The sequence below is a fragment of the Callorhinchus milii genome, unplaced genomic scaffold (assembly GCF_018977255.1).
Source record: "Callorhinchus milii isolate IMCB2004 unplaced genomic scaffold, IMCB_Cmil_1.0 Scaffold4, whole genome shotgun sequence".
Taxonomy (NCBI): domain Eukaryota; kingdom Metazoa; phylum Chordata; class Chondrichthyes; order Chimaeriformes; family Callorhinchidae; genus Callorhinchus; species Callorhinchus milii.
The window spans coordinates 8,893,397-8,915,700 of record NW_024704745.1 but is presented as its reverse complement, the minus strand read 5'-3'; the positions used below and the strand labels follow the sequence as shown (position 1 = coordinate 8,915,700).

The following is a 22,304-nucleotide window of genomic DNA, read 5'->3' as shown; positions in this document are numbered from 1 at the left end:
CGGTCTCCCTCCCACCTCTCACCTCGGGACGTCCTCCCGACGCGAAAGGCGCTCTCTAGATGCAATTTTGCCGCTGCCGCCGCCGCTGCCGCCGTCGTCGTCGGAGCGCTTGGAGACGTCTCGAAGACGTGATAAGGTGCTGTATCCAATGCGAGGATTATTATTATTTTTATTATTATTATTATTATTATTATTGAACCCGCAACCTTCTGACTCCGAGAAACCGGCTGCGAAAGGCGCTCCAGAAAGGCAGTGTTGTTGTTGTTGTTGTTACCACTGAGCCACACTCGTCAGCTTAGAGCCTGATTCCCCCTCTCCACCTCCTCCCTCTCCCCCTCTCTTATCCCTCACTGACGGCGAACCCAAAGCTTTCAAATCTCCCGCGTCCTGAGCGCTTCACAACTGCCGTAAAAACAGGCGGAGATTTTTTTTTTTTTTTTTTTTTTTTTTTTACGACACCGTGTGCGAGGGGCGGGAGGGAGGGGGAAGGTCGTCACAGTTTGCGGCAATCGGCGGCGGACGTGGAAGCGGACGCTGCAATGGCGGAGGCGGAGGAGCGGGAGCGGGAGCCGCTGGCGGGCGGCAGTTGGTGAGTGTCGGCCACAGTCGTCGTCGTTCGTCCCCCGTGAGAGAGAGAGAGTGACACATAGCCACAGGCGGCTGTGCTGCGGATGAGGAGCACCCGGGGGTGTGTGTGAGGGTGTGTGTGTGTGTGTTTGTGTGTGTTTGTGTGTGTGTGTGAGGGTTGTGTTTGTGTGTGTGTGTGTGTGAGGGTTTGTGTGTGTGAGGGTTTGTGTGTGTGAGGGTTTGTGTGTGTGAGGGTTTGTGTGTGTGAGGGTTTGTGTGTGTGTTTGTGTGTGAGGGTTTGTGTGTGTGTTTGTGTGTGAGGGTTTGTGTGTGTGTTTGTGTGTGTGTGTGAGGGTTTGTGTGTGTGTTTGTGTGTGAGGGTTTGTGTGTGTGTTTGTGTGTGTGTGTGAGGGTTGTGTGTGTGTTTGTGTGTGTGTGTGAGGGTTTGTGTGTGTGTTTGTGTGTGAGGGTTTGTTTGTGTGTGAGGGTTTGTGTGTGTGTCTGTGTGTGTGTGTGTGAGAGGGTTTGTGTGTGTGTTTGTGTGAGGGTTTGTGTGTGTGTTTGTGTGTGTGTGTGTGTCTGAGGGTTTGTGTTTGTGTGTGTGTGTGTGTGAGTGTTTGTGTGTGTGTGTGAGGGTTTGTGTGTCTGTTTGTGTGTGAGGGTTTGTGTGTGTGTTTGTGTGTGTGTGAGGGTTTGTGTGTGTGTGTGTGTGAGAGGGTTTGTGTGTGTGTGTGTGAGGGTTGTGTTTGTGTGTGTGTGTGAGGGTTTGTGTGTGTGTCTGTGTGTGTGTGAGGGTTGTGTTTGTGTGTGTGTGTGTGAGGGTTTGTGTGTGTGAGTGTTTGTGTGTGTGAGGGTTTGTGTGTGTGTTTGTGTGTGAGGGTTTGTGTGTGTGTTTGTGTGTGTGTGAGGGTTTGTGTGTGTGTGAGAGGGTTTGTGTGTGTGTGTGTGAGGGTTGTGTTTGTGTGTGTGTGTGTGAGGGTTTGTGTGTGTGTCTGTGTGTGTGTGAGGGTTGTGTTTGTGTGTGTGTGTGAGGGTTTGTGTGTGTGAGGGTTTGTGTGTGTGAGGGTTTGTGTGTGTGAGGGTTTGTGTGTGTGAGGGTTTGTGTGTGTGAGGGTTTGTGTGTGAGTTTGTGTGTGTGTGAGGGTTTGTGTGTGTGTGTGTGTAAGAGGGTTTGTGTGTGTGTGTGTGAGAGGGTTTGTGTGTGTGTGTGTGAGAGGGTTTGTGTGTGTGTTTGTGTGAGGGTTTGTGTGTGTGTGTGTGTGAGGGTTTGTGTCTGTGTGTGTGAGGGTTGTGTTTGTGTGTGAGGGTTTGTGTGTGTGTGTGTATGTGTTTGTGTGTGTGAGTGAGGATTTGTGTGTGTGTGTGTGAGGGTTTGTGTGCGGTGGGGAGGTGTGAGGGTGTGTGTTTGTGTGTGTGTGTGTGAGGGTTTGTGTGTGTGTGTGAGGGTTTGTGTGTGTGAGTGAGGGTTTGTGTGTGTGTGTGAGGGTTTGTGTGTGTGAGTGAGGGTTTGTGTGTGGTGGGGGGCTTTGTGTGTGGTGGGGGGGTTTGTGTGTGGTGGGGGGTTTGTGTGTGGTGGGGGGGCTTTGTGTGTGGTGGGGGGGTTTGTGTGTGGTGGGGGGGCTTCGTGTGTGGGGGGGTTTGTGTGTGGTGGGGGGTTTGTGTGTGGTGGGGGTTCGTGTGTGGGGGGCTTCGTGTGTGGGGGGGGGCTTTGTGTGTGTGGGGGGGCTTTGTGTGTGTGGGGGGCTTTGTGTGTGTAGGGGGCTTTGTGTGTGTGGGGGGGTTGTGGTGGGGGGGCTTTGTGTGTGGGGGGTTTGTGTGTGGTGGGGGGGGTTTGTGTGGGGGGGGGTTTGTGTGGGGGGGGGTTTGTGTGGGGGGGGTGGTGGTGTGGTTGGGGGTAGGGTGTGTATGTGGGGTAGGGAGAGAGAGAGAGAGGTCGCCGGGTTCCAGCGCCTGACAACAACACAACAACAAGCAGAGCAAAGGGGAGGCCCTGGGTTTCTGTTTGTTTTTATTTATCTATATATATATATTTATATATAATTAATGCTGTTGTGTGTGTATTGCTGTTGTGTGTGGTTATGTTGTTTTTCTATGGTTTGTCCGTCTGTTGTTTTGTTTTTTTGGATGTGTCTGTCTGATATTGTTTTTGTGTGTAGGTTTGTGGGTGGTTGTGTGTGTGTATATATAATAATAATCCTTGCATTTGACATACATATGAGTATATATATGGGGATTAATATCTGGAGAAGTGCAGATTTATTTGGCCTGCAATTGGTCCAGGATGTTTGTAACCCATTCTGTTGAAGGAATTTTCCTCTCCTCCTTCGCTCTTTCCTCCACTATCTCTCTCTCTCTTACACACACACAGGGAGTCAGTAAAAAAAAATCTAGTTTTGACCGTGTGAAGTTCAAAGCGTTTGGTGGGTTTCTTTTATTCTTCAGATCTGAGAAAGCCCTTTTTTTCTAAATGCACAAAAGCACTATTCAGTGTAGGTTATCTTAGATGGGAATTTAATTCGACGTAAGTTCGAAAGTATGTGTGGTACGAGATAAATCATCATGATTGGCACAAGGATGTTTTACATTCCATCAGAAGTTGAAAGGGACCACATATTCATAGAATCTTTTGTATGTATTATGTGAATATGTGTGTGCGTGTGCCGAGCAAAAAAGGTTTATGCTTATAGTTGGTACCTCTTCCTATGAAGAATTGAAACAAGGATGGAGCAACAAAGCACTTAATAAATAAGAGACTCAGACCAGATTTTCAGTACTTTCTGGCATTTGTTTATCTACCTTTGAAATCAAGACAGTCCAGATTGGGGGGTAACCTTTTCAATAACTAAGTACAACATGAGTGGGAAAAGATGTGGTTATTCACTGATCTATCAGAAGTCAACATTTTGAAAGGAAAAGGATTTCAAATCTTGATAGTGACAGTCTTAAATATCAAGGTAGTTTTTTTTGCCACGAAAGAGGTATAAAACATCTACTACAACAACCTACACAGGGTAACATCTCAGAGTGCTTAACAGCAGCGTAGCCTGATACCGAGGTGGGGGGGGGGTGCGAGTTGGCCGTATGCACAGTCGAAGAGGAAGGTTTTCAGGTGGGACTTGAAAAAGGAGAGAGAGGGGCAAGACAGATGGATTAAGGGAGAGTGTACCAGAGTTTCAGGCCGAGTGGCTGATAGCGCGACCTCCAATGGTGGGCACGAGGGACAAGCAGGAGGCTGGTGCCAGTCGAGCAGAGGTGCCGGGTCGTGGATTGGGGGAGTCAGGAGATCGGAGAGGTAGGGAGGTGCCAGAGTGAAGGGATTTGAACACAAGTCTGAGGATCTTGAAGTCGATCGGTTCGATGATGGGGAGCCAGTGGAGCCTGGCTAGAACTGGTGAGATGTGGGCACGGAGTTTGGTCCGGGTACGCAGGCGGCAGAGTTCTGAATGAGCTGGATCTTTTGAAGAATGGAGCTGGGGAGACTGGCAAGGAGTGCGTTTTGAGTTATCCAGGCGGGAACTGACAAGCATATGCACGAGGGTTTCGGCTGCATTTGGGATAAGGTATGGTCGGAGGCAGGCGGGCAATGTGGTGGAGGTGGAAGAAGACAGTCCTGGTCGGGGAACCAGATGTGGGGGAGGAACCTGGGGGCTCAACCAGCTGCGGGTTGAACCGGACTCCTAGATTTTGCACTGGTTCGGTGAGTGTGAGGGAGAGCCCAGGGAGGTTGAGGAGTTTAGATCCACAGGAGTGAAGACGTTGACAGGCGCCAAAGAATATGCCATCCGTCTTGACCACATTTAGCTGCAGGGGGTTTACACTCATCCAGGCTCTGATGTCTGCCAGACAAGCTGATAGAACATTGGCGGACCTGGAGGAGCCAACGTAGATTTGTGTGTCATCCGCATATATGTGGAAGTTTACCCGGTGTCTGCGGATGAGATCGCCCAGAGGGAGCATATAGATGAGGAAAAGAAGAGAGCCAAGGATGGAGCCCTGTGGTACCCTGCAGGAGACCGGGTGAGAGCGGGAGGAGAAACCATTTGCCGAAGTGAAATAGAGGCGGTTGATGAAGTAGGACTCGAATCATGCGAGTGCAGCCCCACTAAGGTGGATGAGGGAAGAGAGGGGGTGGAGGAGGATGGATACTGCAATCAACGTTGAGTGGTGTAAAGACAGTAGTTTATTAGATAATTGGAAGATCACAATGGTTTGTAAACCACCCGACTCCCAGCTCGGGTCCGAAATACTGACTGCCCAGTGCCTTGGAACATCCTCCTGACGTGAAAGGCACGATACGAATGTAATTTTGTTGTTGTTGTAGAATGTTTACTTTAGGTTAGGCGTATTGGATTATCATTTTAAAGTTGTTTAGAATTAATTGTTGCTGACAATCGGTGGCTCAAAATCTGTTAAATTCTGCAAGCTTTTCAATGAACGTACTTATCACGCTTGAGTGTTGTATCGTACTCTTTAGGAAGACATTTGTAAATATTGCTCTGATTTTGTTACTTGCTCTGGTGCGGTTTTTTGAATTCGCTTGAGAGTGAGATAATCACCGACAAGTATAGCTTTGTACAAAAGGCATGATGCTTTAAGTTGTGGGCTGATTACAGCACAAGTGAGGATTATGTTTGGGGATTTAAATCATTTTCTTTGTGTGATGTCATAAAAATGCCACTTGATTGCTCACTCAGTTGATCCAGTGAGTCGTTGAGAGCCCAACAGACTGGGACAGCCCCAAATTTATTCTTTGGTCTGTACTGAGTCAGTAAATCTTGGCAAGCTTTCAGTAGAGGAGCTGCCATTCGCCTCAGTGTCCTGAGGTCAGGAGGGTCCCACAAGCCAGGGTCCTCCTATCCAGCAACGCCTTCTGTGTGTGAGCATATAATGAGATCCTGTGACATCTCCAGCAGCCAAACAGCCAGCCAAAGCTCACTAACAAAACTCACACATTGATAATGGCGACTTGGGTGAGATACTGGGGGGCACGTCTCTCAAACAGAACTGAGCGCAGTGGAAAGGGAAAAGGAGTCGAAACATTTTCGGCAGAAAAGGAGAAAATGGCATTGAGAATTTTCCGTACAGTTTTTAGGAATACATTTCATAAAAGGTACATTTATAAATTCATTTGCCTAATAATTTTTCCGTTTGTAAACTGTGTTGCTTGGTGTAAAAACTTGTCGTTGGACTGTGCAGTTGATTAATGTCGCTGTTTAAATACTATTGATGAAAAGGCACACGGTTGTTTTGATGGAAACTCATTTCCATTGTTTGAACATTTATTTTCAGTCTTTTCATCTTCAGCAAGGAAGATAATTGGTTAAAACAGACCACACCTCTTAAAAATATTTCAGAACTGTTTAATGTTTTGGGTCCTTCAGCTTACTATGCGAAGACATTGCTTGACAATCCACCCTTAGTATGTAAATGCTGTGCTGTGCAGTAATTTTAAACGGTGCCTTTTGTTGGCTTTTCATGCCACGGTTTGCTGTGGGATGAATACTTTGCTGTATGTCAGCTTCTCATGCCATCATTGTTTTCTTTGGGATGCATAATTTGCCCTTTGTTGCCTTTTCACGCTACCATTGTTTTCTGCTCCCAATGATGCACAATAGCTCTGGGAAATTGGGCTGCACTAAAATAAGCTTCAAAATATGTTTGCGTGAAGATATCAAATTCAAAAGCAGCAAATGACTTGATTGGTGTCAATAACCAGAAAGTTACAGCATCATAATCATCAATGGCTATGCCCTGAAATAACCTGGTAACAGCAGTAGTGTTTTGAACAAGGGGAGATCAGAGTGAGAGAGAAAAAAAACAATGAGCAATGATTGTGCTTATAACCAGAAAGATAACAACAACAACAACAACAAGACTCCATGTATAAAGCGCCTTTCACGTCAGGAGGACGTCCCAAGGCGCTGCACAGTTGGGTCATGACCCGAGCAGGGGGGAAATGGTCAGGGTGAGGGGAGGGAAGGGAGGGAGCGAGGAGGGGGGAAATGGTCAGGGTGAGGGGAGGGAAGGGAGGGAGCGAGGAGGGGGGAAATGGTCAGGGTGAGAGGAGGGAAGGGAGGGAGCGAGGAGGGGGGAAATGGTCAGGGTGAGGGGATGGGAGGGAGGGAGCGAGGAGGGGGGAATGGTCAGGGTGAGAGGAGGGAAGGGAGGGAGCGAGGAGGGGGGAAATGGTCAGGGTGAGGGGAGGGGGCGAGGAGGGGGGAAATGGTCAGGGTGAGGGGAGGGGAGGGGAGGGAGCGAGGAGGGGGGAAATGGTCAGGGTGAGGGGAGGGAAGGGAGGGAGCGAGGAAGGGGAAGAGAGTCGAGAGGGGAGCTGAAGGCACGGTCAAAGAGAAAGGTTTTGAGACCGGCCTTGAAGGAGGAAAGGGAGGAGGCGGCGAAGGCACTGGGGGATGGAGTTCCAGAGCCTGGGGGCTGAGAGGCTGAAAGCCCGACCACTGATGGTAGGGCGGTTGGGGCGGGGGACGTGGAGCAGACCGGAGCCGGAGGAACGGAGGGTACGGGCAGGTAGGTAGGGGGACAGTAGGTTGGAGAGGTAGGAGGGAGCAAGGCCGTAAGTGTTAATGGGTCTACCTTGCGGTTAAATGCCTACCTTTGGAAGGCTATAATACTTGCGTTTTAAATATGTTATAAATGCAAGGATTATTATTTTTTAAAGAATCACCAACTCTTTTTTTGCAATGCGACTTCTTGGTTTTTATTTAATTCTGAAGATAATCAATTGTTTGGCGTTGATGAGTTTCTTCCCGTTTATGTATTTAGAGTTTAAAAATTTGGTTGATGCATTTTCTAACTCTTAGTACAATTCTAAAGGTCCAATGCTCGTGACCTCTGACATGTACGAGCAACAACCCTCTGGATAGTTCCTCCCCCCCCCCCCCCGCCCTACACACACACACATACACACACATATGGCCCAGCTAAGGCTATTAGAACACGTCTCGTAGAAGGAAAAGTGAGGTGAGATTTTAACTTTTTCCATTACCTTAACCTTCTGAAACCTGTGAATGTATTACTGTAGTAGAACAGTGACCAAATGATAAAATCCAACTAGAATTCTGCGAACCTCACAGCTATGTAGTTAAGCAGAACCAACATAATCACTGTGCCTGTAGTGTTCACAGTAGAGTGACCCGAGCGAACGTATTCAATTTAGGCAAACCAAGAAATGTATTAAAAAAAAATCACTTTGCTTGTAACGTTTAACTGACAATTAAATGTCTTTGCAGTCCTCGACAACAAATGTACGTGTAGTGAAGTGTTTTCCACAAAGCGGTACTGCTCTTGATATCTAATGGTGAATGTTATAAAGCAGAATCGTATTAGATTCCATGCATCTGTCATTTGTTTGTTCTTGTTGCTGAAACGGGAGAGATTCTAGTTTGGTCCCAAGATCCCGTTTCCAGCCAGCAGGTAGGGATCCAGAAGAGGGCTTTTTATTTTTGAATGTAGTAATCCTTCACAGAGTTGTTCTACTCTTAAGGTTTAACGTGGGTAACATTCTCTTTTATTTCTTATAGGTGGGTTTTTATTCTTTTACTCTTTCAAACTGCGTTGAGTGGCAGCGCATTGTTCTCTCGTCGAAATGGTTTGGCACACTCCTGTCACACTTCTGCCAAAGCCGTAACTCAGCTCTTACTGAAGATGTTTAAAAAAGGTGTTCACTGATATTCCTGTAAGGCAGTGCCTTTCTTGCCTCCTGTTATTTTCAGTGTGACAAGCTGCTAATCGTCAGCTCCTATGACATTTTGAAAAAGTGTATTTCAACAAGTCTTATTTTTAGCCGTCTTGGCAACGTTATTTGAAAAACTTATGAAAAAATATGAACACGATGTGTGGAGTAATATGAGGTAATTTTTTTTATGTACCCTGACTTAAGATCCTACTATTTTACCTTTTTTATTCAGCAATTCACTAACTGAAGGAGATGGGCGACTTGCTAATGTGTGGAAGTCAGAAATACACCAATTATTTTTTTGTACAATAAAGATGGTCCGTTACCCTTTTTGGATAAATATGAAATATTTGCAGAAGCCCCGAGCGAAGACGGCCGGTCGTGGATTTTGGTGTGAGCAGAATGCATTTGAAAGGAGAATATATATTGCCTGGATGGAGCTACTTGCCAGGATAAAGATTAACCTTTAAGATACATTGATATTGAGAATGTAGCTCTGCAGGAGAATGACCAAAGGCATAGGCAAAGAGGAGGGTCTTGAAGGAGACAAGGGAGGGAGCGAGGTGTAGGGACTGTGGAATGGAGATCCAAAGGTGGGGACAGAGGCTGAGTGGAAAATATTTTATTGATTCTTTGTACTTTAGCCCCAACTGTCGATGGTGGGGCTAAAGTACAAAGAACCAATAAAATATTTAAAATGTATTGCTCTATTATTCAGGCCTCTGCCACATTGATAGTGCTTGCCAAGTATAACAGAGTAGGAGGGAGCGAGAATCTGACATAAGCACCCGCTTACAGAGCCATACTGACAGGAACTTGGTAACAGTTTGCCTTTCTGCTCTCAGGCAAAAAAAAGTCAAAACCTCGTGCATAAAACTTGCCTGAAGGCGTGTTTTTATAACCTGCAGTTCTTGATGATTTGAATATTATCTGGTTCTTTAATGCAACAAATACATTTGCAAATATGTGGAGTCCTGTAGCTCAGTGGTTAGAGCACTCGCTTTGCAAGCGAGAGACCTGGGTTCGATTCCCGGCAGGGCGAAACCTTGGGCAAGCTTCCTTACTCCACACACCTGATAATAATCCCTCAATAATAAATTGATCACTTCAATCCACGACTGTTTGTGTGACATTGCTGTGCGAAATTGGCTGCCGCGTTTCGCCCATAAATATACAGTCAATTCACTTTATAGTATATTCTGTGATGCACTTTGAGAAATCTAGAATACCTGAAAAGCACTATATCAAATGCAAGGATAATTATTATCTTTTGTCTTTCCTGTGTACCCCGCCACTGTTGAGTCGAAAATCAATTCAGTTTAAATTTTCAACTACTGTCATTTCTGTTGGAAGGACGTGATCTCTTGTGCAGCACCGGGCATATTTCAGTGATGCTTTTCTCATGCCCAGTGGATAATGACTTTCAAATATACTGACTGAGACTCTCACAGCATATATCTTCAAATACCATGACTTGTATCATGTAACCAGGCAAAGCTGCACATACCAAAAAAGTGTGTGTCTTACACACCTTTCATAAAATTAAAAATTGTTTGATGTTAAGCAGCCAAATATATCCTGCGATGTCTGTAAAATGTTATTATTTTAAGTATGCTTCGGGTATATATATATACAATATATTTTTTAAAATCAACAGCAAGTTTCATAGGTCAGCTCCAAGATTTGACATGCAAAACCCATGTCATAATGCTTTAAAGCGTAAGGGGATTTGGTGACTAATAATAGTATTTTGTTGAACACTGAAGCTTGAGTTAATAGGGTGAAATCTAGGCCATCGCAATGACTTGTCAATTGCAATGATGATCTGAACAATGCACAAATAAGAATTTTTTCAGCCTGTTGGAATCTTCAATATTCATATACCAAATGCACAGCTTCCAAATTATTCCCGGAATATTGAGTGAAAACATTATGAATTCATTGGTGTACACGACTTGTATTATGAGCAAATATGTATAATTTAGTAGTGCAAAATAATAAAATTCTGTTTTACAAATAATTTAATTATCTTTTGATGTCCTTCAGTCCTGCTTTTGAATTATCATTAAACTGTCATTATGTATAAGGTCAGATACATAAATTGCTGCATGCAAAGAGTTGCGTTAATGGTATGTTTGACGTTGGGGTTTCAGTCATTGGTAGGAAATCATTGGAAGACTAGGGGTGGGGATGAGAGAAGGAGCTCTGATATGAAGGCAGTTGCCAGTTTTTTAATTATTGGTTATGATAGATCTGGAGAAAGCATGTGGTTCTGTATTTTTTCAGCTATTTATTCAAGCATCATGAATAGATTTTATTCTGATAACCTTACACTATATTCCATTTTAAAATAATTTAAATGACTGTGCTTATCCTGTGGCCCTTTTTACGCACAACTGTCCAGTGCCTTGGGATGTCCTCCTGTCGTGAAAGGCACTATATAAATGCAATTTGTTGCAGTTATATTGTGTTCTTTATGTGTAATTTTACTATCTCCTATTTGATCTCCACATTTTGTTTTTTCTAACTTTTATTCTTGAAACTAACTTTAAAGCTTTTTGGTTCTTCCTGCTCCCAATATCCATTTGGAGGTGGGAGTTTTTTTTTAATATAACAAGGGCTTTATTATTGAATCAATAGTTTAGATTACACTAGTTCATTGACATAAATGCTTCATAGATGCGACCTGTTATTCCTGTTTCTCTTCATAAAACACAACCTAAAAACTGGAGGAGTGATTCAAGCAAATGAACTGCATCACTGGAAGGGTTACACTCCCTGATACTTATGGATTTTACAATATTTTGGCTGTAATTTACGCATTAAGTTGTTGTGGTTGTTACGTGCCATAGAAATCCAGCTTAAAACTTATTGATTTAATTCTAAGATGCAGAGGTGGCTTCAGGAATCAAATCAATGGATCTGCTGCAGAATAAATTGGGCTAAAATCTATACTGGTTTCTGCTGTACTCTTAACAGCATGCCATATACTGCTTGAGCATTTATCTCACTGCGCACGTTAAATTCCATCTTTTAGTCTCACTCCATTTTATAAATGGCTTTTACTCGTCCTGGTGTGGAGCTGCTGTGCTTTGAAATTTGCAAAATTATCAATTGAGTCTTACCTCGGATCTCTGGGTTTATCCCTTTTATAACCAGGTGCATTGTACTTGTACTGTTAAGTATAATGATATTGAGAGATAATAGGTATTCAGCACTCCCTGCAAACCAGTTCAGGAACCAGCTGGTGGTCACCTGTGATTTCAGGGCCTTTAACATGGCCAGTACTAAATGCGAGGTTTCTTCTGAGTGTAGTGATGGAATGAATCGTGACACTCTATAAATATATCGGACACATGTTTTCTTTTTGGGTCTCAATCTCCCTTGTTCTCTCCTTCTCCCTGTGTTGTGGAAGAATGCAACTTTGCTGCTTTCCTGTTGGCACAGATAAATGAGGTTGTGAGCTTGCTATGCAAACTGTCGCAGGCACAGAGCCATGATGCTACCACTTTTGCCTCCCCTCCCATCTCTCTTCCCCGACCCCAGCTCGGGTCTGAAATGCTGTACACTGTCCAGCACCTTGGGACATCCTCTCGACGTGAAAGGCGCTATACAGATGTAATCTTGTTGTTGACGAGAGTGCCATTAATGTACTGAAATCTATTGCTGTAATTGAAAGGATAATGCAGTCTGGTATTCTAAATGGTAGCCAAATTTTCTTGCTGATACTGTGTATTAAAAATATTTCTGATCTGATCTGTGTGAATGGTGTTGCCGTAATCCTCCTAATGTTATAATCGCATGTGATTACATAAGCAGTTTTGTAATTTGTCAACTTTCTCTTTTTAGGAATAAAGATCTAGCTGAAGCATTGGAAGAAGGTGGCTGTGACCTGGAAACACTAAGAAATATAATTCAAGGACGAACCATACCAGTTGACCAAAGGGCCAAAGTGTGGAAGGTAAATCAATGTGATTAATGAAAGTAATCGCTAGTAAAGCGGAAATTTGGCACCTAATGAATGTAGATGCCACCTTTCTATGGATTTTCAATATAAATTAACTATAAAATAGCTTTAAAAAACGATTTCCAGAACCAGATATTAACATTTTTCAGAAACAACGTGCACTTGTATAGCACCTTTTATGGAATTAATCGTCTCAAAGAGCTTCACAGAGTTGGGTGGGATTGAGGGTTCAGTCTGTAAAATTATTACACAAGTAACATGTAATAATTATTCAACTAATGCTGTCAGAAATACTTTAGAAAGTCAAAATAAGTAATATCAAATTGGTACAATTAGCCAATGAACTGTTCTTGAGTATTACAGTGAGGGATTATAGTACAACATTATAAAATGCTACAACATTTCAAATGGCCAATCCTACATGTTTTCAAAAGGTTGGAACGTGAAGCATTACATGTGTATAGTCCCAGTGTAAGTGCTGAGTTGAATATTTAAAATGATTCTAACCTCTAGACATTCGCCCACAAAATGCACACTTTGCAGTAAATCCTGTGAAGTGCTTCGGGATGTCCTCCCGATGTGAAAGGTGCTATGTCAAATATAAATACTATTATTTTGAGTTGATCCACAACTCTTTTTTCTGCATTCCAGTTCATCCTTCAGCTAGTAGCCGAGTTAATTCATGCTGGTAGTCTTGGGACGTCCTCCCGACGTGAAAGGTGCTATAGAAATGTAATCTTGTTGTTGGTAGTCAGTATTTGCTGCCCAAGTGATCATCTTGAAACCACCGTCTCAAACACAAGAGTACAGCGTTCCTATTCTCAGTGTTACTCTGTGCCGCCTTCCCTCTACACCTTTTAAAAAAAAGATCAGAAAAATTAGCAAAAAAAACTGAAGAGATAGATAGCCATAGGGGGAAGAGGGTACTCAGCTCACTATCCTCTTTCATCTTGTGGTTTCTTTTTCGTATTGTATGTTTAACACTACAAGAAACTGAAAGAAATATACTGCAGTGCACTAAAATTAGAATTGCTTTTATCAAATGTATTCTGTTCTTTTGGGATTGAAAACTGACGCCTTTGATCTATGGATTGCTGCTAAATTATATTCTGGATGTTTAATTACTCTAAATGTCAAATACATTTATTTACTACACTACTATTTCTTGGAAAGCGTGATCCATGTCTTCAATATTTTGATGAGTAGATATATATATATATTCATATTTGCTCAAATTCTTTGATATGCTAAATGCTGCTGTAGGTTAATGCTTCTCAGACTCCTCTGCATCTTCCATAAATGACACTAAATGGTAAGATTGTTCTGAATATTACAGCAATATACTGTGATGTATTTACATTGTAAAGTGCTAATGAATTTTTTAACTGGTACAACTTTTCAGATTTCGCTCAATGTGGCAGGGAAAGTGGGCAGTCTGGGATCATGGGATGGAGTTCTGGATTTGCCTGAACAAATAACAATTCAAGAAGATTGCCAAAGACTCTTAGGTGAGTTAAATATGTAAACTATTTAAAATGGTCCTTTTTAAAGGTATTCAGTGTAACAACCAGTCAAAATTGTAATTACTCATTTCATGTTTGTGGGGGTGAGCCTGATCTGTGGTAACTCTATTGCATAATCATTTTTTTGTTTGATAAGTGATGCATTATGATGCTTAAATCACATTCAAAGGGGAAAGAAAGTCTAGGGTTGAGTAGTTTTTCAAGCACTTTCCATTCTTTTTAAGTATTTGAGAAGAATTGTATACTGTACCTCCTCATTTTAAGTTTTTTCCCACAAAATACAGTCAATTCATTTTCCAGTGTATTCTGTGAAGCGCTTTTCGATGTCTCGAAGATGTGATCAAGCACTATATCAAATGCAAAGATTATTGTTATTATTTTCCTCACTTTAAGAAGGGTTGCCTTCTTTGCTGGCAGGTTAGTCTTAGTGAAGAATGTGTGTGGGGTAGACAGATGTCCAAAGTATTTTTATTTCATTTTACATGGGTAAGGGTTTGAGGTCCTGTCTGCAAACGTTGTGAAGTGCCCTGATCCTGAGTAAGGAAGGTACCAGGTAGGTATTGTATAGTCACTGGTATTGTATTTCCTGAGGTCAGACAAATCTGGGTCAAATCTGGTCCGAAGCAGCTGCTTCCATTAAACTGAAGGAGCAAATCTGAGACGCTCTTGCTCCTCCTTGTAAGTCACAATATTTCCTGAACAGATATTGAGGATTCTATAAACTCAAGATTTCCTTACTGTGGATAAAATGTATTTTAATAAATATGTTTCCATATCTATATTCAATTCTCCTTGGACACTTTGCCCTTTATGTTCTGAAGCGTGATATGTGACAGATGAATGAAGCCAATGTCCTCAATCAATATTTAGAATAAAAGAGTTTAAGGTTTTTTTTCCCTAGTCTTTCCTTTGAAAATAATGTTGAGGCCATTAGCCTAGTGCTCAGGCTATTCAGAATTCCCTTGTAACAAAAACAATCATAAGTGCCAGTCTTGTGCCTCCCTGCTTTTCTCATTTGGGTGAGTTTTGTGCTCCGTACGCTAGTTAATAATATGGGGGAGGTACTAAAAGGAGACTAAGTGAGACATTTTTGCTGGTTCTGAATTCTATTTCTTGTCAGTTCAAATCAGCCCTGCTGGAAGGGCTGAGTGACACTGATACCAAAGAAAATGATAATTAGAGGGAAGGGCAGGTGGATTATGTTGCCAAAAGAGCAGTCCTCCTACAATTAGTTTCTGTTTCTCCAGCAATTTTCACATTAATATTTGAGTGTATGAATACAGTTTAGCTTTAAAGTCTAAGGCTGCATGATTATACAGCTTTTTTTTACGTAGAGCTTCTTTTTGCCCATTTCATTCCATTCTCTCCCCCCGCGCCCCCCCCACCTCCTTGTTTGTTATGCCTTTGCGTTGATGGTCCTGGCTTAGTTGCTGTACTGCTCAGTTCGCTGGTGGTAGAAGAAATGCTTCCAAGATGTAAAGCTGTTCTGACAGTTCCAGCGGAGGCTGGGAGTGCTTCGAGCTTTGTGGCACTCTGTGGATGATGTAACGTCCAGGAGTTTGATGGGAGTTAATTTGAATCTTTCACAATCAATTTTCAGGAGCTGCTTTATGTTGTTTGAGCTGCATTCTAGAGACTCCATGTAGCAAAACCCCAATTGAATTAAACTTTGGTCAACATCAAACATAAGATCAAATTATTCTGATACTTTGCAAAGAACTGAACGCTTGAGCTAAATACACTGGCAAATCATTCAAGACTGTCCACATTCTGTTTAAAAGCTTGTCACAGCTGCTAGTGGCTACTGTTAATTCAGAGCTAGCGGTTTACAAGCATGTCTTGTGACAAGACGAACTGTAGAGATGTACAGTAATCAGCTTTAATCCTTGGCATTGATACAAGCAACTTTTTGATTGTTCCCGTAAGATGGGGTAACCATAGTTGACAATTTATTATAATAATGAAACTTAATGAGGGGAACTTTCCATTCTAACAGCTCCACCAATATTGCTTCCTTTATTAAAAAGGTTTTAACTGGCTCATAACACAGCGCTTTTTTTTCCCTCTATGCTGACATTACTCTTTCATTTCCCACATGTAGATCACCTTTCAGTGCCAGAAGAAGAAAAGACAGTATTGCTTTCAGATGTTGAGTCTGTGATCACATTTTACTGCAAATCTCGGAATATCACATATACACAGAATCTTGGCTGGACTGACATGCTCAGACCCCTAATTATGCTGCAAATGCCACGCAATGATTTATATAACTGCTTTTACGCCATCATGAATAAATACATACCCAGGTAAGAATATGGTTTAGCTGTTTTGATTTTTTTCCCTCCCTCCTTATATAGTCAGGCACAATATAGTCAAGTCAAGGTGTGTTATATCTTCACTCACAGTGATGCTCTTTGTTATAGCTTCAGATAGATTTAAAATGACTTCTGCTTCATAGAGTTGCAATAATTCCTCAAGTTCCTTCGATCTGAATTGTTGCTAAGAGTATTAGCTTGAGGGAAGCTTTACCACCTAACAGAGCTGGGTACATGCTGCATCGTTGATTCTGTTTTTCATATTGTGTTTTACAGGGATTGTGTCCCGAAAGGGCGACCATTCCACTTATTTAGGCTTCTTCTGCAGTACCATGAACCAGAGCTCTGCTCATTTCTAGACACGAGGAAGATTATTCCCGATTCTTATGCAATGAATTGGGTAAATATATCCCTTCAAAAATATGTTGTATGTTTGTAATGTTCAAGTCTCCAAAGTACAATCTGTATATTTGATAACATCAATTGCACATATCCATAATCTTGTTAAGAATGTATTTCTAAAGTAACTTTTATAAAATGTCCAGTGTATTAAAATGAGATTCTTAAGAGCAATTTGAAGCTATTTGTCTTTGACTTTTAAAATTGTTGCTTTTCAGTTGTCTTAATTTGATTTATATTAATTCCAGTTACATTGTCTATTAGAAATGCAGCAAGTGGGATTAATTGCTTTATTCAGTCCCAATTTATTCTGTTAAAATAATTTAGATTTTGCTATACTTTGATAATTATGATTTACTGCGATCTTTGTGTTTTTTTTAATCTGCTGAATGGAATGCTTCAGGGGAAGCTTCCAAAAAGTCTTGCCTTAAACAACCGCATTTTAGTTTTTTGAGGCGATGTCATCGATTTTTGAGTGATTTTTATATTTTAGCCCATTCTTTTATTTTTCTGCTGTCATCATCTGTGTGGGGAAGACTTTTCAGGACTCTGCCAATGCTGTCCTGAAACTATGCACTAGAGGTTGAATTAAAAAGGACAGCTCTGGGACAAATATACAGTCAATTCACTTTACAGTATATTCTGTGAAGCGCTTTGGGACGTCCTCCCGACGTGAAAAGCGCTATATCAAATGCAAGGATTATTATTATTATTATTATTATTATACTGTTTTTTTACCTAGATAATAACCAACAGCTGGAACAGGGTACAGGAAAGCATGGGTGAGGCCAGGGTGCTTTTGAAAAAAATGGCTTGATGCTCTTATAGGGAAGGTGGAAGGGTTGACATTCTGGAATAATGAAATCAAAGACCTTGAGGGTCTTCATCTGAATCTCTCTTATGAAGATGGCCTGCTTTTAGTTCTCCCACCAATATTTGTCTTTAGCCCTCTCCACCTAGCCAGAGGTGCTGAGCCTGTAATAGCCCAGATCGACTAACAGCACACACTAGCGATTGAATAATGCAGTCTTTTTAACAATAGAATTGCACTTCGCTTTCAGTTTTATGATGTTATTTAGATTGGATCTTTAGGTTAGCTAGTCTCCGTTTATATTTATATATAAAAAATAAAATCTGTAAAAAGAAATAATATACCACTTTCAGTCATTTCATCTTACAATGTGTGCTTTGTCTTTTTGCCATGTCTTTTTGCCTGAAGGTGGCAAGCCTGTTTGCAGGTTGTTGTGCAGAAGATGTTGCAAGGGTGATGTGGGATGTCTATCTACAGCAAGCAGACCCTTTCCTAATTTTCTTCCTCATGTTAGTCATTCTAGTTAATTCAAAGTGAGTACAAAATTATTTTTAAACACATCTGTCAAGGCAAGCTTTCAAACCTTCAGTGCTATTGTTCGAAAACATGTTTGATATAATATGTAGATAGTTTGCGTATGAATGTGTTTGATATAATCCTTGCAGTAATCCTGCATCTACCAACCTTCAACCAACTTTACAGCTTTTAATTTTCTTTTAAAAAGTGAGTATCCGATTCTGGGTAAATAAATCCAAGAATAACTTGCATTTATATAGTGCCCTCACATGGAGTAGCATCTCAGAGCCCTAAACAATAATCTAGTTTGGCATTGAGCTGGGGGGAAAGGAAAGGTGACCATAGGCACAGTTGAAGAGGAAAGCCTTCAAGTGCGATTTGAAGACGGACAAAAAGGGGCAAGGCAGACATATTGAGGCAGGGAACTCCAGAGGTTCAGGCCTGAAAGCATGTCCATGGTAAATTGCTCTTCTTAGTTTGCAACCCCTAAAAAAAATTTACTAAATTTTTCGCTTTGAATTTTGTGTATGAACATTACTTTATTTGCTTTGGATAATTTTTCTATTCTTTTCTCAGTTGAATGGCTCAAGTTTGATTCACATAAAAATAAAACATTTGGAGAATGTTAACATTCCAGTCACATATTCGGTCTGGTCTCTGTGAAGAATTCAGAACTTGCATTTGGAAGAACCCCGACAACCTATAAGGAGCAATCTATTTTAGTTAATACAGTAATAATCAGGCTTATGTCGAGTATAAACTGACATGGACTAGTTGTGATCAATGGCCTGTTTCTGTGCTGTACAATCTGCAAATCCTTGCATTTGACACAGTACCCTATAAACCTCGAATATCTTTGAAGCACTTAAGAAAGTTTCTGTCGAGTTCAGTGTCTATTTGTAGTTGTATATTCGACAGTTATTGTTTTCCAACAGCCCAGCATAAGAATTGAGGTCCTGTACAACAATTGCTCTTCCTCTGCATCCAACCCCATCTTTGTAAAGCACTTTTGAGTTGTTATCCTACATGAAGAGCAGGATATAAATGCAAGATTCACAGAAAATACAATTAATCCACTTTACAATAGTGCTTTGAGACATCTCAATGATGTGATAAGGCACTATATCAAATGCAAGGATTGTTATTATTAAGTTACTTGTTTTGAAATATTTTAGAATTCTAAATCTAGTGCCACTCTAAATCATGTTGTGTTTTTTTTTCCTTCCCTTTCCTAGAGAGGTTTTATTGTCTCACGAAGTAGAAAATAAGGAAGAAATTATTCGTAAGTGTACTTAAATTACTTTTTATTTTGTAATCTTAAAGAGTTTAACATTTTATATGTATGGAGAATTTTTTAATAAGCAGAAGGTACTCAGCACTCTGTTATCTTAGTAAATAGGAGGTACCCGTTATTGCTTTTCAAGCCTAGGAATATAAAACTAGCAACCAAGATCCCAATATTACATTTCAGTCTGTAAGAAATTAGCAAAACATTGGATTAACTTTGTAAAATGTGAACAAATTTAACTGATGAAGTCATAATTCTAGTTTTTCATTAACAATTAAACCCCTATTTTTATTAATTAAACTTAAAGGCAATTGCATTTTATTTTGTGATTAATTGAAGGTCTCAGTTTGTAGATGTGTTTGCTGCTTTCATTCTTTAGCATCAGACTCGGCAGCAACTTCTCCTCTGATGAATAAGCTGCTGAGACTTAATGTCAAGGCTTAGCAGTAATAAGCACCACTTGTGCAAGATAGCAGGAGGTGTCAGTGAAACCATATTATAGTGCAAAGAACAATAATCCAAAATCAGTCCAGAAGAAAGGGAAGAGGAGAGAAAACTGGGAAGAGAATCTGTCAGTTTTCTCCATCTCCTAAATGAGGTTGAATTATTTCATTTTCCATTGGGATACAATTCTGTACTCTGTGGGAAAGAACCTGATTTTTATCAGGTAATAGCATCTGTGAGGTAAGACTGAAGAATTATTCGGTTGTTTTTGATTCTGGAGTTTTGCTTCAGTCCCAGTCCATGTGAACCTCGGCCATGCGGTTAATGTGAATTAAGGATCATTATGTGGCAGTCATCAGAAATGATCTGCAAATACTGACTGTAATATTCGTGAGAATTTCCTACCAGGAAGACTCGACCAGAACAATAACAGGGCAACTGTTTAATCTGGCTGCTTGCTTTTGAAAGAGTCATGTAACGCTGCCTGCGGTATTTCTGTCAGTGTAGGCCAGCTTTGTCTCACCAGTATACTGAGAGTAGATGGTTTATGTCATGGTCTGCTCATCAATGAGCTTGTAAAGCCTGTTGGAGCACACACAATGGATGGGGATGGCTGCAAATCAAAAGCAGCAGGAACAAAGCATGATGCACACCAACACCTTCCCCAGTGTACAGGTTTACACTGAATGGTGGCACAAAAAGAAACTTCGTTGCTCAAGTTTTGTGTTTGCTTGACTGTAAATGGCAGCTGTTCTTTGCTGCCTTTCTCTACCCTCCCCCCCCCCCACCCCCCATCCTCCCCTATTTTTCGCTGAGCAACCTAAATCAAAACAAGTTCCTACTTTTTTAGGAATTGTTTGAAATGGTTAGAGGTTAGTTATTGAATTAATAGACCAGTACAGCACCTATACTGCTGTTTCTGTGCTTTTTTAAAAAAAATGTTTCAAGCCAAAGATTTTTCATGCTTGTGAAAGAATCTCGGCAATGGCTCTGAGCAGTGGACTAATCTACTTATTCCTGAACGTCACTCTGAAATGTTTTTTAGTAGGTTTTTGTTTCGTAGATACTTGAGAAAATGCAAGTTGTGAGCAATTTCGAAGCAGTAAATGCCGTGGTCTAAATTTTAATTCTCCCTGGTTTTTCTGAACATCAATTGAAAGTATATTATATTTTTCGAAGTAGGAAATCAGGGAGGGAAATTAAAGACTGCCGTAGGCGAAACTGCCTTCAGGAGACATAGAGAATAAAATCGGAAACCAGCACACAAAGCAATTTCTGCAGGATTATTTTTAAACTTTCTGTTAACGCGGGTGTTAATGTGGTCTTTGAAAATTAAGGTGCAGATTTGAATTTACTTTGTTTCACAATTTTCCTGCATGTGAATGCATTTGAGTCTAGTGCAACATCTGTTTATATTTCAGGTTCACTTGAAAGTGCTCCAAGTAATTTGGAGACAGAAGATATAGAGGATCTCTTTTCATTGGCACTGTATTATTATTCCAGAACCCCTGCTTCTTTCAGAAAGGTATATTTTTAAGTTTAATCTTTCGAATCACATATACTCCAGACTATTCTAGCAAATACTCTAGATCACATTAATGCAATTTGAGATAGCAAATGAGGTTCACAGATGTTGGTATCCTTTGAAGGAGGGTTTGACAACCTTTAAAACTTATAAAGAAGCAAAATTCCTTCAACAGTTACAAAAATGATCATTTTGAGATTTGGCTAATTACTGACAGGAAATGTACATACTCTTTAAGCAATGCATAACATTGCTTGAACCTGATAATGAATTTCACTGTGGGTAAGAAAGGAGATGGGAGAAATGATTTTAAACAAGAAAATAATGTTCCTGAAGTATTTCTATGTATAATTTAAAGAAACACTTCTTTGTAGAAACGGGTAATATAGTGGGTCAACACACTGCGAGATGAATCTAGCCCAGATCGATGAGTCTCTTGTAACTGTCTCTCAAGGGTAATATGTTTAGAAATTAAATGTCACATTGTTGAACAAGAGCGTGCTGTTCTGAAGTTCGGGTAAGGTGCACCTGACTTGATAGCAAATCGGAGGAGAGTGTTTCCGTTCCTTTCACCCTTATGATTGCAGAAGGAGAAAAAACTTCAAGTTTTCTCCAGTGCTATTCAACATTACTGTTGAAAATTATCAGAGAAGAGAGAGAGAGACACACACACACAAAAAGACCATTTGAAGTCTGCCAGAAATTATCAAACTCTTGTGTTTCTGTGAAATAAATTATATTTGTCAGTGCACGAATGGAAATGTTCTGTGATGCTCAATGTTCTGGGAGCTGAACCAGTTCAAACCCTGTTACCATCACATCACCAACATCGTATTGTTTCCAGTTCGACTGCAAATGCTTTTATGTAGTAGCAAACTTTTTCTCCTGACACATTGCTGTATACGATGAACTTTCTTGACTGTTGGCATTGCTCTGTGCAGGATAACCAGAACCTGTTTGGGAGTAGTCTACTGGGCCTGAAGGATGACGAGATGGATCTGAGTCAAGCTCTGTGCCTGCCAGTTTCAGTATCAGAAATCCTACAGGCAAATCAACAACTAGGGGTAAGATGTGATGTGAAATGCAAGTTAATAATATTAAGAATTCTTGCATTTCGTATAGCGCCTTTCACGTCGGGAGGCTGTTCCAAATCGCTTTACAGGAGCTGCTGTGAAGTGGAGAGATTGTGTGTCTTTGTGAGTGAATGTTGTTGTATTCTTTTTAATCCCTTTTTTGCATTTTGTTGCCCTTAAAAC

General features: G+C 41.1%; 1 protein-coding gene and 1 non-coding gene across 5 annotated transcripts in view; both read left to right on the top strand.

The window, feature by feature from the left end:
• The first annotated feature begins 497 nt into the window (after nt 1–497).
• Nucleotides 498–22,304, top strand: part of tbc1d23 (TBC1 domain family, member 23) — a 36,438-nt gene continuing 14,631 nt past the window's right edge. For 3 of the 4 annotated variants that reach the window (XM_007895723.2, XM_042333905.1, XM_007895722.2), the window contains exons 1-9: nt 499–589; nt 12,110–12,221; nt 13,630–13,735; nt 15,852–16,056; nt 16,342–16,465; nt 17,684–17,808; nt 19,027–19,073; nt 20,945–21,048; nt 21,990–22,112. In XM_007895723.2, coding sequence (XP_007893914.1) covers nt 540–589; nt 12,110–12,221; nt 13,630–13,735; nt 15,852–16,056; nt 16,342–16,465; nt 17,684–17,808; nt 19,027–19,073; nt 20,945–21,048; nt 21,990–22,112 — 996 coding nt within the window. In that variant the 5' untranslated portion in view covers nt 499–539. Of the gene's footprint in view, nt 590–12,109; nt 12,222–13,629; nt 13,736–15,851; nt 16,057–16,341; nt 16,466–17,683; nt 17,809–19,026; nt 19,074–20,944; nt 21,049–21,989; nt 22,113–22,304 lie in introns of all 4 variants that reach the window. The other variant, XM_042333904.1, reaches the window with a different exon arrangement.
• Nucleotides 9,231–9,302, top strand: trnaa-ugc. Its single transcript has one exon. It is a non-coding gene; the product is annotated as a tRNA-Ala (tRNA).